General features: G+C 37.3%; 1 protein-coding gene across 1 annotated transcript in view; it reads right to left on the bottom strand.

The window, feature by feature from the left end:
• Positions 1 to 13697, bottom strand: part of LOC108040948 — a 29090-nt gene that overhangs the window by 9963 nt on the left and 5430 nt on the right. Inside the window, exons 2-12 of the mRNA XM_017118664.2 lie at positions 10532 to 11179; positions 10037 to 10138; positions 9734 to 9847; positions 8350 to 8546; positions 8170 to 8287; positions 7561 to 7701; positions 6720 to 6851; positions 5778 to 5921; positions 2318 to 2582; positions 1901 to 2117; positions 87 to 253 (exon numbers count right to left, since the gene is read on the bottom strand). Coding sequence (XP_016974153.1) covers positions 87 to 253; positions 1901 to 2117; positions 2318 to 2582; positions 5778 to 5921; positions 6720 to 6851; positions 7561 to 7701; positions 8170 to 8287; positions 8350 to 8546; positions 9734 to 9847; positions 10037 to 10138; positions 10532 to 10945 — 2011 coding nt within the window. The 5' untranslated portion in view covers positions 10946 to 11179. The remainder of the gene's footprint in view (positions 1 to 86; positions 254 to 1900; positions 2118 to 2317; positions 2583 to 5777; positions 5922 to 6719; positions 6852 to 7560; positions 7702 to 8169; positions 8288 to 8349; positions 8547 to 9733; positions 9848 to 10036; positions 10139 to 10531; positions 11180 to 13697) is intronic.

Consider the following 13697-nt stretch of genomic DNA (forward strand, 5'->3'; position numbering starts at 1 on the left):
TTCGTAGAGAGTGCGAGCGAAAATAAAAAACAAGTATCCTTCGAGGGGGTGGAGGAAAGTTTTGAGCCTCAGCGAATATTACTTACCCGCCTCGCCAAGTTTTGAAGTTTGCTGCATGTGCCGGCAGAAGTGCTCGTACTCCCCGCTAGATGGCGCCTGTGCCGCCTTCATCGCCTGCATGTGTTTGGTGAATGCCCCAACAATGGCCGCCATTCGATCGAAGGCAGCCATATTGATGTGGCCATTTGCTAAGCTGCAAGAAGCGGGGGAAACCGGAGGAAAAGCGGAGAACATAAGTGCGAGTGAATAGTGAGGAAAGTATGTTTTGCTGGCTGATAAAAAGTCATGGTTTGCGTTTGCCATGCAAAATGGAAAAGGCTATGCAGAAAAGCAAAGCCAAATAAGCTAACTGAATGGGAGTGGCACAGTGAAAATATATTTGCAAACTTATCTTGAAAACATAATTCAATAATTCATAATTTAAACTTCCTTAAAGCTCTGAATATTATTGTAAGAAATCATAAATCTTTGATCTTAAAATTGTGTAAGTCATTATAATTCTTAACCTTTAATTTTAAAAGGTTGTTATCTTTCTTTTTTGACATACTTTGAATAGCTTTACAAAAGTTAACGGTTAAGATAAAATATTAAATTTATTTGTATTCATAATAACAATTCAATAGAGAGGGATTTTCTTTTTATATCCGCACTTCATCTAATCTAATAAATTTTGCGGTGTAGGAAGAGGCAGCTATGCAATTAATGCCGAAATGGTTCGTTTAATTAGTGCATTGAAAAGTCGATTTACGCTTACACGCTTCATTTCATTGCGAAACTGGATGCGACATTGAAATTTGTTGAATGAATGCGGATTTATTTTCCATTTTTCTATAGCAACTACTGCTCTCTGATTATATTTCAGAGAATAAATTGCCCGACGGCATGTATACGCATTTGTGAGTCTAATGAGGTCAATTGTGGCCACCAGTGGTCGGTGGTGCATACTTTATTGTTTGTTTCAGCCCGGTATCGTTTGGTCTGGAGGGAGCAATGCATATGGTGGGGATTTGGGCCAACCAAGGGGAAGATAGGTTTAGATTTGGTCTACGTTTGGTTTGGGATTCTAAATGATGCATTTATTGGAAAATAAGCAGCAGCGGGAAATTATCTGAATGAATAATTAAAAAAAAAACTGCCATTAGGCATTATTTGAAAAATGTGTAAATAAAATATTGACACTGTTAAGCTATAACAGAATATGTGAATTTTTAAAGCAACGATTCATAATTTATTATTCCTATTACGCCTTACTATTAAATATATGGCAAAAAAAGGTTGACATATTTTGTAGCACTTAATTTTCTTTTATTACCCATTAAAATTTAATTAAGAGATAAAAACAGCTATTCCTCAGAGAATTTATTATTAAGAACATTAAACAAAACAAATAGTTTTAACATAAAATCTCATTTAATTATTTTTGTGATTGTTTCAGCACTTGTTGAAGTCAATTTAAAATAAATGCTTTAGGAAAAAAAAATATATATTAATGTTCGTCAATTTTTCTCTTCAAAGCGAGCAAAAAAAAAACAAATAAATGCGAGCGAAAAAAAGCTTTTTGTGCTCTTTTTTTTATGAATTTTCATGAAAATGATTATCTGCCTTGTCGTTGGGAACAAAATCATTTGTTTTGCCACTCTGTGGTTAATTAAATTTAAAGTGTAAATATAAATGAGAGGTTAAATACATTCCGGAAGTAAGTGAAACGAGAGTGAAGTGGAAAAGCGATTGTTGGCGAATGCGAATGGGCAATATATTAATCATACGACCCCTTGCCCATGCAAATATATATTTTCCCTGGATTTGGCCGCATCAATCAGGGCAGGCAAATTGAACTTACCGCTGCAAACAGTTCTCACGCTCGCCCAATGCCAGTTTAACAATATCCGCAAACACTGGAATAACAACCCAATCATTTGGCTTGCCCGTTGTTGCTAATGGTGTGGTTGTTGCCGCCATTGGTGCTGATGCTGCTGCCGTACATGTTGCTGCTGCTGCTGCAGTCTCCACATTGCTGTTGCCAGCCGCAGGCACCAGAGCTGCTTCTATTGTTGCAGCTGTTGGTACACAGAGAGAAAAAGTGATCAACATTTGTACATTAAAATTTCATTTTAAGAACCTGAACAATAATGGAATGTAATTTGAAGTTACAAAATGTTGTATTCTTAAATTGTAGTTTATTAAAAAAATAATGTAATTCAAACAGAAACTTAGAAAAACAGATTTTTTTTTCCTCTGTGCCGAATTGCATTCTTACCGGAAGTGCCTGTAATGCCAGCCACTCGCCCACTTGTCGAGGGCTTCTCGTCCAAGTCGGGGATGGGAATGGCCATTGAGGGTGTGGCAGCTCCGCCCCCAGGACCTGCTCCTTGCCCCGACTGCTCCCTGGCCTGCTTATCAGTCTTGAGACCCTCCTGCTGCTCATTTAAGACGATGGCCTGCTTCTGCCATAAATGTCCATGGCCCTCGGCATGGCGTTGCATGCAGTCCAATTGTTGACACGTCACTTGCAATTTACTCCACTGTAATCAAATCGAAATCCATAAATGAGCATCATTTGTAGTGGCAATCTTGATACGCTACCCATTCCCGCTGGCTTTGCGGTCTGTTTTCGATTTTTTGTTTCTCTTTTTCGGGCTGTAAAAGTTTATGGTTTTGTTTGTTCTGTCGGTCTGTGTGAGTTTTATGTTTGTAATTTGGCCGGGAAAGCTTTAGATCGAATTTTATGGCCGACATTTGGCCTTCGCCTGATAACATATTAATTAGGATTCCGCGAGCATCAAGGAAATGCTTTTGGGGATTTTACAAGCATTAAACTGAAAAAGGGACAACATCTTAAGAGGGATTTTAGCAATTTATGGCGGTTTTCAATGAAAAATATTATTATTTGTGTTAAAGGCAATCTATAAGTTTGTGTCTCGTTAAGAGACACATTTATAATAGCATTTGGTACACCTCTTGTTGGTGGATTATTTAAAGTTTTTGAATTTTCTTGTGGCCAGCATCGGGCACATTTATTGCCATCATCCAATGCACACTCATAAACATTTCAGGAGCAGCTATAGAAATATATTTGTAAATATCTCTCGAAAAACACAATGCACGCGACACGCCCACTTTTTGCTGCTCGAGTTTTGCATAGTTCTGTAAATTTATGCAATTCCCCTTTCATTTTTTATTTGGCAAGAGGATTTATATTTTTTATTTTTCGTTGCACACTTTTCAGCGCCCATTGTCCGAAAAATTTATAGCGAGAAAAGTGCAGCAGAAATAGGAATTAAAATATGGCATAGAAAAGGTGGGCAACTGATTTAAAGTATCAACATAATAGTTAAGATTATTACTTTAAAAATATTAGGTGTACGCTTAAGTATTTTTTAATAACATAAATAATATAAATAAGATAATAAAGAAATCGTCTTATTTTTGGCTTACATAGTGTTAAATAATATATGTGTACGTTTTTTTAAAAGTTTAAAATACATATACATACATGGCTATACTAAAAATCCTAATGGAAGTAAAGAGGGATAAAAACTTTCATAATGAATAATATATAAGCCGAAGGCATTTAAAGCACCAAAAAACATTAAGTAACTTTTAACTTGATTTTTTTATTATGAGAGGGCAAAAAGAAAGCCAAGCCTAGTGTTAAATTGCGACGGCAACAAAGGGAAGGAGAAATGCGGAATCCATTAACTAATTAAAAAGTTTTTTAATGAAAACTAGCTTCATTTGCTGCTGAATGCACGGCAACCTGCTGCGGTCTATTAAAGGAGTGGGTGGAAGGACGCAGGATGAAAGGCGAAGGTGCGGGCGATGCGCCAAATAAGTGAGTAAATATATAAACTTGATGAAATTGGGCCAACTGCAGCGAAAATGTGGTTGCTTGGGCGTGGTCATCTCTTTTTCGGTTCTCCCCCTCAATTCAATTTTTTTGGCAGCAAGGAAAAAAACCTTTTTGTGGGTGGAAAAACTTTTGTTGTTATAACAACGTGGCCCAATATTATTATTTAAAATGTTCGTTTTGTTAAAAAGTGAAATTCCAAATGCAAGTTCGATAACATACAAATGAAATATACAGAAAATAATTTGAATTCATTTTTGTATTTTAATATCAGAGAATTTAAATTCAATCTAGTTTACAGGCCAAGCAAATAGCATTGGCCAGAGCATCTCCATTACTTCTTTCAATATTTAACTTAAAACCGACGGACCAAGCCCGAACATGGTTTTAAATCTTTTAAGCTTCTTTTCGCCAAAATGCATTAGGCTGCATAAATATCTGCTGACACGAGCAAATATCCTAGGCATTGGGTTCAAGCCTCGAGGCGAAAAGATTTTCTTCGAGTTTACACACACAAAATGTAAGAAAAAGGATATGATAGAGTGGAGATAGATATCCATAGTTTCGTGAAGCAAAAAGTTCTTTTGGCTGGTTGCAATGCGAATCTTTAAGTACATGGGTCGTGGTGGTACATGGACTATACATTTCTACATATAAATCAGCAAATTTTCTTCAAAATTATACTTAATATTCTTTATTCAACAACACAAATCGAGGAAAACTGAGCTGTAACAATAATCCTTTCATGAATATTTTTGTAATATATAATAGAACAAACTGACTCAACTTATATAAAAAAACCCTATGTTCTTTACTCTTAAAGTTTTCTGCAGGTATTAAGTATGTATTTTGTTATTCGATCAATAAATTTCTCTCAGTCCATGAATGAAAATGGCCCCAAGGCACTGCTTTCTAACTTTTAACAGAATGCAATTACAGTGCACATATAAGCATTAAGTCGCACACTCATATGGGAAAAGGAAGAATTTTATTATCCTTGCTCGTTTCCTTGTATTCTTTGAGCAAATGATTATACTGGTACTTGTGCTTAAATTAAACTTTAGCTTAGCTTAAGTTTCAGATCTCCGAGTTTATGGAAATTTCCTAGTTGAAATGTTTTCTCTATGCCAAGTGGAAATGTCATAGAATTGATGTCTGGGCCAAATGATATTCCATTTGGTTTAGTGACTCTGCCTCGCATTATATTATGCAGATACCGTCGTTGTGTTGTTTAACTCCAATTAAAGTTTCACTGCGCAATTTGCCATGGGAATTATGAACCAAAAACCCATTTCACTGCCATGCCACGTAATTTGCCTATAAAACTGTTGTCTATTTAATTTCAAGCATTTATATGCGAAATTTATGAAAGAGCACGTTTTTGGGTCTGTTTTAATTTGAGGAATATTAAGTTCTGCTTTTGCCTTAAGTGAGTTAAAGAAAGGCCGTGATTCTAAACACTTTAAAAGGTTGGTATACTTCCGATTTGATAAGAGTTTATTTTGGCTATTTTATTTTTAAGTATTTATCTGAAGTATTTTTATGAAGTTTTAAATAGCAATGCTGGTTATTAAACTGCCCTATGTCTATGTATCAATTTAATAATAATTAGTTTGAACTTAAATTGATCCTTTTGAAGCAAAAGCCCCAGCGGCAAGTTAATTATAACCAACAAATTATATCCCGCAGTAATAAATTCGTCATTAAATTAGTTTTTGTTTGCGATAAATGAAACCAATATAAATTAGATTTTTTGTGTCTGATACATAAAACCATATATCAGCAGTGTTTCTTTTTCGGTCGTCATTAATTACAGCTTTGCACAAATTAAAACGGAATTATTTGGCATAGTTTTTGATAGTTAACTCACCGTAATTTTAAGCCTCGCAATGGCCGGGGATTCTAGGGACTCCAAAATGGCCGTGGCACTATTGTAGTTGCCCACCAGAAGGCAGTATTGTGCCACACCACTCCAGAGTTCCACGGTTCGGCTCCGACCCTCGATTCCACCGCTCTGAAAGCGGAGAAAACAATAATGTTACAGCGGGTACGGGAAAAATGAAAGATTTATTTGATTACGGAAGTTAGTTAGACGATAGAGGGCAAAGGGGGCGGAGGGCGGGGCATGGGACATGGAACATGGCTGGACCCACGTGACTTGGCCAAAGTTTTAACGAGTCGCTTACACGGCCAACTGGCAAACTGTCAATGAGACAGTTACGAACGGCATAAATTATAAGCCATCTTGCCAGCCTGTCCGCTTGCATGCACCCCTCATACAGCTAAGGGCACTTTAGTAGAATCGCTAATGCAATTTTGGACAGAACTCAAAAAATGTGGTTTGTAGAACCTACATCGTATATCACAATTTATAATATTTTTGGAATAAAAAAGTTCGAAATTTTAAATTATCAATTACAATTTTAAATAAGTTTAAAAACTTGATCTGAAATAGTATATACTAATTACTAGCAAATACTTAGTAAGTAATTTTTAGATTATAATAAAAAACCATAGCTAGACCTTTAAGACTTTATTGTGGTAAATAATCTCAAAATATACCTTTATTTTAGTTTCCTTCGTTTATATAATGGGGCTAATAAGGATGCTAGTTATTTAACCGCTACTGTATTGGCCAGGACTTCGCTGAACGTGCTCTCCCTGCATATTCAACATGCATGGGAATTTTAATTCAATCCACTGGGTCTAAGGACTCATGCGCTACGTTTAACTCCAGTCCATCTCGGTTGGAGTGAAGTGGAGTATTCGTATTCGTGCTGACCCCCAAATGGTTATGAGCTCGTCCACTCACCTGCAGTATCTCATTGCAGACAAACAGACGGAGACGTGCCGACCAATCCAGATAGGTTTCCAGGTTGCACGTCTTCTTCGGATCCTGGGCTCCTGGCGGTGCGCCCGACGTGGATGGTTGGTCCCATTTCTTCTGCATTAAAAAAAAGGAAGGCGGCACAGAATACAGAATACAGAAAACAGAATACAGGACTGCCGTTGAAATGAGGTGGGCAATGGAACGGCGGGGGCATTGTTAATGAAGCTGCTTGTCGTCATTTTAATTGCATGTCCTTGTAAACCCCGGCAAGTGTGTGCCAGCGTGCGATTGTTTGTGCGAGAGAGTGCTGTGTGTAATTTATGCAAAACTGCAGATTGTTCTTATGGCGAATGTTGACTTATGCAGAGGGAAACATTTGCCATCGAGCGAGCATTTAACTTGGGGAATATAATTTAATTTAGACGAATGAGATTTTCTTGGGGTGTTCATTCGAGCAGAAAGATGGGGTTGCATTTCAATTCTTTAAAAATTAATAAGTAAGTGGCATTTTTTATTTTTAGACCTCAATTAAGGGCAAAGGTTTTTTTGCCACCAATACCTTATACAAAAATTTCAATTTGTTAACATTTTAAGAGTTTCTAAAATGTGCTATTAATTGAGCTTAAAATAGTCTTGCTAAAATTGAAGAGTTGCTTGGCAAAGGTATGATTATAGCTTCAAAAAATTAATTTGTAAGTTTCTCTTATTTTTGGATGAACCGATCTCTATTTTTATTTTTGAGCAACAGCTTTTCCTGGTGTACAGTTTATTAAATAATTTTAATTTCAATGGAAACTAAATATGATTTTCTCTCGGTGCTTACCTGTTTATCGAGCAGTATCATGCTGCTGCACTGAAGGAATTCCTCGCCGCCAATGTGTTTGGCCAATTTCTTTTCCAGCCGACAAACGATTTGTGCGTACTGCGTGGCCGTTGGACAGTTGAGTGGAGTATCTACTGGAGACTGCAGAGAAAAGCCCCAAAAAAAGGCATAATGGGAAATACGAGGAAAACAAGACAATTGCCGGCGATTAGGAAGATTGTTTTTAGCCAAGTCAGTGGTGCTAATTTAGCTAGTTTGTGGATGCCATTATATATCACAAAATACAGGCTAAAACTATAAAACAAATAATTTTCAAATTGGTTAAAATTTTAAGTAATTTTTTTTTACGTACTATTTAAAAACTTCAAATTTGTATAATTTTTATAAAAGGCTTTTTTAACGAAAATTTGTATTTTTATGCATCAATAAAAGTTTAATTTGTAAACGTTGGACATTGGTTGTTACCCAGACGTAACTAAGTTGATTAAACTAGTTGGTGAGTTATAAATTTTAACAGAAATTTTCTTGCTCAAATGCCTCACAGCCAATTTTATCACCTTTCACTCCTAGATGACAGCACTGATCAGGGTACTGGAGCCATCGACTCACCTTTTCGTTGGTCTGGCAGGCTCGTAGGTCCGCCTCATGTCTCTCTAAATCAGTCAGTCGTTTTAGTAAGGCACTCAGTGTTTGGGAGACAGCGGCTTCCAAATGCGAATTGGAACATCTGTGGAGAGGGGTTGATTGGTTGCAATTAGGACTAGGCTGCAGAGAGCACTATCTCCTCACCTGGCAACGATATGTTTGACATGGCTCATCATGCGCTCATCCCGATAGTCGTAGGGGAACTTTGTCGTCCACTCGGCCAGCAGGGCGACCAAGGACTCCAAGCATTCGCTATCAGGTACCGAGTCCAGCAGTCTGCCCAGCAATTCATGGGGTCGCAGGAACAGGCGGCAGGATAGTAAAAACGAGAATACAAATTCCTGCAATTGAAACAGAAACAGACAGAAACAAAACCGGATTAGCGGCCAGCTCAAGTGCTATTAAAGTTCATAATAAAGTGCAATAATCCCTGGCAGATGTTATTCAAAACACTGAAAGCAAAATCATTATTACTTTTCTTAAGAATAACTTTTATTTTTAGACTATAATGAATTAAGGTATTACCCTAATTCTAGCCATCTAATATTGCCTATTTAAAGTTTAATACAAATGCTTCTTGTCAGATAAATGTATCTAGTAAAATCAAAACTATTTAACACTTAGTTTTTCTCAGTGAGGTTATGGGAGCCAAGCTGGAGTATGCCACCAATTAGTTGTTTCTGGTTGTGTTTGCTAGTCTTTCGTAACTTTTCCTTGGCCGAGGGCATCGCACATCAGCCCTATCAAATTAGCGCTAATCTCTGGATTTGTTTGCAACGAATTAATTATTTTTGCACTTGCTGCCTGTGGCCTCTGAATGGACGCTCTTACACACAAGAATGTCCTTGTTTCCTGGCTTTCGGTCCCTTGTTTTGGTTGCCCCTTGGGCCTGTGGTCCTTGATCCTGGCCAAGGGACTCGCCGGGCTGTCGGTTGACCCTTGGTTTGTGGTTTTTGGCTCGTGCCAGCAAACGCAACTTGGCCAGTGTTCAAGTCCTTGAGTGTCTGCGACTAAGTAAGAACTGATTTGTATTCCATTTGGCGTGCACAATACGATAAGGAGCGAGCAAGTATTTCTTTGGCAGGCAAATTTATTTAAGTTCAACAATCCGGTTTATAGAATTAAATCTATTGATTTTTGTTTGTTTATTTTTCCATTTATTTTCAATTTAGTTATATTTTCATTAGGCTAAAAGAGATATTGAAATTTTGTGCCTTATTGCTTTATTTATTTAGAATTTTAAATATGGCAAATGAAATTTAATGCGGCTGTCATTTATTTTTTGATAAACTGAAAAAGCAAAATACAATATATATTAAATGTGCAACTACAAAATTGCACGCAATATTTATTATGTATTAGTTATTTTTCCACATTTAAGTTATTTATTTGTTCTAATTGGAAACTCAAATTCATTTTACACATACATACAACAGTTTTAATAATTTGCACAAGTTTTAAATCAAAAATAAAATACCTGCTTTTGATTTTTTCATTCTTATTACTGTATTCTATAAAATAAACTTACCTTATCTAAGTCCAAGACATCCTTGGGCAAAAGTGCATCGATGAGGGAGTCCAATGGCCCAGAAACTATTTTACCGTTTATGTACATAATGCCACCAAACCCCACAACCGAGCTCTGTGGAAAATAAACAATACACATATGAAAACAGTCATCTAATGGTTTAATTAAAAAATGGTTGGTACACAAAAATGTAAACTAGAATCAAACCAATTTACTTAGCTAATTAAATGCTGGCTGATGACAGCCCACTGAAAATTATTATTGAATTGCCAAACAGTTGCCTTTAATTACCGCACAGCTTACCTCAAAATTAATATCACATTGGCTGCGCTTGTGCGGATTTTTGGGCACATCATACTGAACCAAATCGTCCTTGTTCGGCCCAACCGATTTTGTGTTGCCAAGCTGTGAAAACAGACAAACAAAGCCAAAATTAATGAAATATTGAGTGTTATTTGAAAGTGGTAGATTTACTGGTACTATTTCCATTTTGGCAGAGATTTAGAACTGTGTTGTGGGTGCTTTCTAGAGAATCCGAAAAACGAAAATATTCTATGTTGTTTTGTTTTTTTTGCCTAGATTCTCTAGAGTGGCCTATAAGTTAATCTGCTTAATTCGGATTTTAAAGTTGTATATCTCACTAATTTTTGTTTTACCATAATATAAATATATACCTATTATTTGTAAATGAAAAATCAAATGCATTTAACTGCTTCAAACTTGTTAACTTTTGGGATGAAAAGATTTATTTTTCAAGCGTAATCCAGTTTTGCCCGTCATGAATTATTAGCCACTTACCTCGATTTGTTGAAACCCCATTTCCAGATCGTAGGCACTCAGCTGCTCGGCGCTGTGTCGTCGCCGGTAGCGAATGTGCCCATTGCCGCTGAGAAGAGCCGTCTCCGCTGTCAGATGTCCCGAGTCCAGGGAGAATATGCCGCCAGGAGGTCCTTGTAAGCCGGCTCCTCCCGAATCCACACCCGGTTCGCCCAACTCCGGACAGCAGTCATCCGCAGACTCGCTGTCGGAGCTGCTGCCACTGCTAATGTGGCACCGCCGACGATGGTGGCGCCGGTGGTGCGGATGCTGATGGTGGTGCTGGCGACATTTGTCCCGATCGCGTTGACCCCGCGACTTTTGCAGCACGGTCTGCTTGCAACGCATCCCGCAGGCGATGGCTGATATCTTACTGGCATAAAAGTACATCGCCATGTGTCACGTTCGATTCGCCGCTCGTGACGTGGTCATGTGTGTGGGGCTGTTTGGGTTTTTTGGGGTGGTGCTTGGGTAGGTGATGGGTGGTGGGTGGTCTGTGGTCGGTGGACTTCCTGCTCGCTTCCCCGTCTATTTAATGCATGGGCACGCAGCAGACAGGTGGCAAGTTGGCCGTCCTCATGGCCGGGCACGTCCAATCAAATGTCAATTATGCGAAAGATTAGAAGATACCTGCACGCAGAAAAAAAAAACAGTAAGTTACTTATCAAAGTTTTAGTGATCAATGTCTAAAAGACATATTAGTTACATCATTTGTACCATACATGTACTTCAGAATAAAGATGTAAGCCAATTTGCGAATATAATTAATAATATGAAGTTCGCCTTATATTTTGTTATTCTTTCAACAGACTATTCAGTATTTTATATTTAAGTAGCATTTAAAATTTAAATTTATCAAAACCATTTATAAATATATATATTTTATATTTTTTAAATGTAGGTGATGGGTCTATTACGTTAGTAAATAAGTATTGTAATAATTTCTTATGTATTTAACATAATGTTTGAAGTTTTATCGAATTAGTTGTAGATTTAAATAATATACAAAATATAAAATAAAACAAATTAAAAAGTTAAAAGTTAATAAAAAGAAATAAAATATATATCTTAATGTTTTATACCTTTTTAAGAAACATTTTACAACTTTAAAAAAAACTGTTGATAATTTGTTACTTTTAAGTGCATGAGTATCACTGACGGAAGGACTTCCGAGCTACAACCAATTCCCTGAAGCTGGATCAGCGTCAATTTCATTTTGTTTTTGCCTCGGTTTTCCAATTTCTACACTCTGAATAGGAGGCTTTCGGCTTTGCCCACGCAGAGGGCAAATCAAAAATCAAATCTGTGAAAAAGTGCGACGTTTTATGGCTCACTGGCTCGCGCGGCGTCAACAAGTCAACGTTGCGGTCAATCGCAGCACATTACTCATACGCCGCGTGGTCGGGGCAGGACCCAGAGCTTAAATCACTGCGTGTCGGCCATTCCGCGAGTGTGTGGGTTAGGTTATGGTTAGGGTTATTATCCCTCTGGGGCCACTTGCAACTCATCAGGCCATAGACATGTGCGCCTCATCAATAAGGGCGTAACCGAAGGGGGCAGGGGATTGGCCATCACACGGGTCGATGGCAGTCATTAAATCACTGCAGATGCGTTAAGGGCCGACGCACAAAAAATCACAACTGATGTATGGATTGGTTCAAGGTTATCAATGAAAAAACATTTTCCGGGGTTCTTGGAAGGGTGAGAAATCGGGGAAGGTATTGGCTGTTTGTAGCCATTCAAGTGGAACTAAGGGTTTGCCGATTTGGGTTGACTTTGAGATGGTAATTAATCATTTATTACAAATTTAACAGTCCCTTCAAAGCTAACAAATTGTTAAACCTAATACGTAACCCAAACATTTTTTTGTAGAGATAATATAATCTTATTTTATTGTTAATAAAACATTAACTACTTCTTTAAAGCATAAACCTTTAAAGTTTTAAAAAGTTAAACGCTTTTTCTGAAACCAAGAAACTTACATTTCTGATGTGAAATAATTTAAATTACTATTCTTGCACGTACGTGTCACAACGAAAGAGAAAATAAATCCATCAATAAGTTTTAAAATCTTTTAAGAAGGAAACGCATTCAAAATGGGTATTAAAAGCAACAGGCGGTCCCGAGAAACTCGTTGCCTTATTTCGCAACACGTTCGCGATGTTTTCGGGGCATTGGAAGATGGAAAACACCGAGAACGTGGCAGTTGGCTTTAATGGAGATTAACCACGCACAAAAGATAACGATGCCACGGCCGAAAACGTATATGGATAAAATCTACATATCATATTAAATATGCAGACACATGAATCGGAAGACGATGTGGGTTCGGGGTAAAAGGAATTACAAATACAGGAAGTGCTCCTTGGCACCTGACCAACTGAATATGGAAATGAGCAAGGAAATCCAATTTCTATTAAGTCAACGCTCACTCAGTTATTGGGCCATCTTTTGTCAGCCTAAAATTCAACAGCTACCCAAAGATTTTCCGGGAAAAATCAATGTAATTGACGCCAATCCGAGACCCGGAATCGAATTCGCCTTTCATCCACTCCAGATTCATTTAATCTGACATCCTCACCCACAAATGTGGCGTCACTCGTAAATTGCCAATTAAGGCAGCACGCTCGTATCTTTTCTATATAAGGTTTTTATTTTTGTTCTGTGTGATTTGTTCATTACACAAACCATGCATAATAAATCATTTTTGCGTACAATCTGCATTTCAATTTTGACAACAGAAAGGCATTAGGGGCTTAGGCTATTCAAACAAAATGTATCTGTGGCCAGTCTATAAATAAATAGTCTGCAATACAATATTGAATCAGTCAATTTTGCAGCTTAGTAAATTGATTTTTTTTTTGGAAAATGGATCAAAGGATAATACCATAAAAGAATATTTCGTAGTTTTCTGAGCAAACAGATGCTGCAGTCGGCTGTTGAACAATCACAGATAAACTGTTCTTATTTGAATGTTTTTTAAAGTAAAGAGACAAATTCACAAAGCTGCATAATCCAGTCAACCGTTGTAAAATCACAATTGTAAAGGAAATGTGAAAAGACGAATGTGCCAAAGGAAAATGCTTACAACTATGGACAAAAAATATTCGAGCATACACAGACATTCGGCCTTATCTGCATACAGCTA

The sequence above is a fragment of the Drosophila rhopaloa genome, unplaced genomic scaffold, assembly GCF_018152115.1.
Source record: "Drosophila rhopaloa isolate 14029-0021.01 unplaced genomic scaffold, ASM1815211v1 contig_2, whole genome shotgun sequence".
Classification (NCBI taxonomy): Eukaryota; Metazoa; Arthropoda; class Insecta; order Diptera; family Drosophilidae; genus Drosophila; species Drosophila rhopaloa.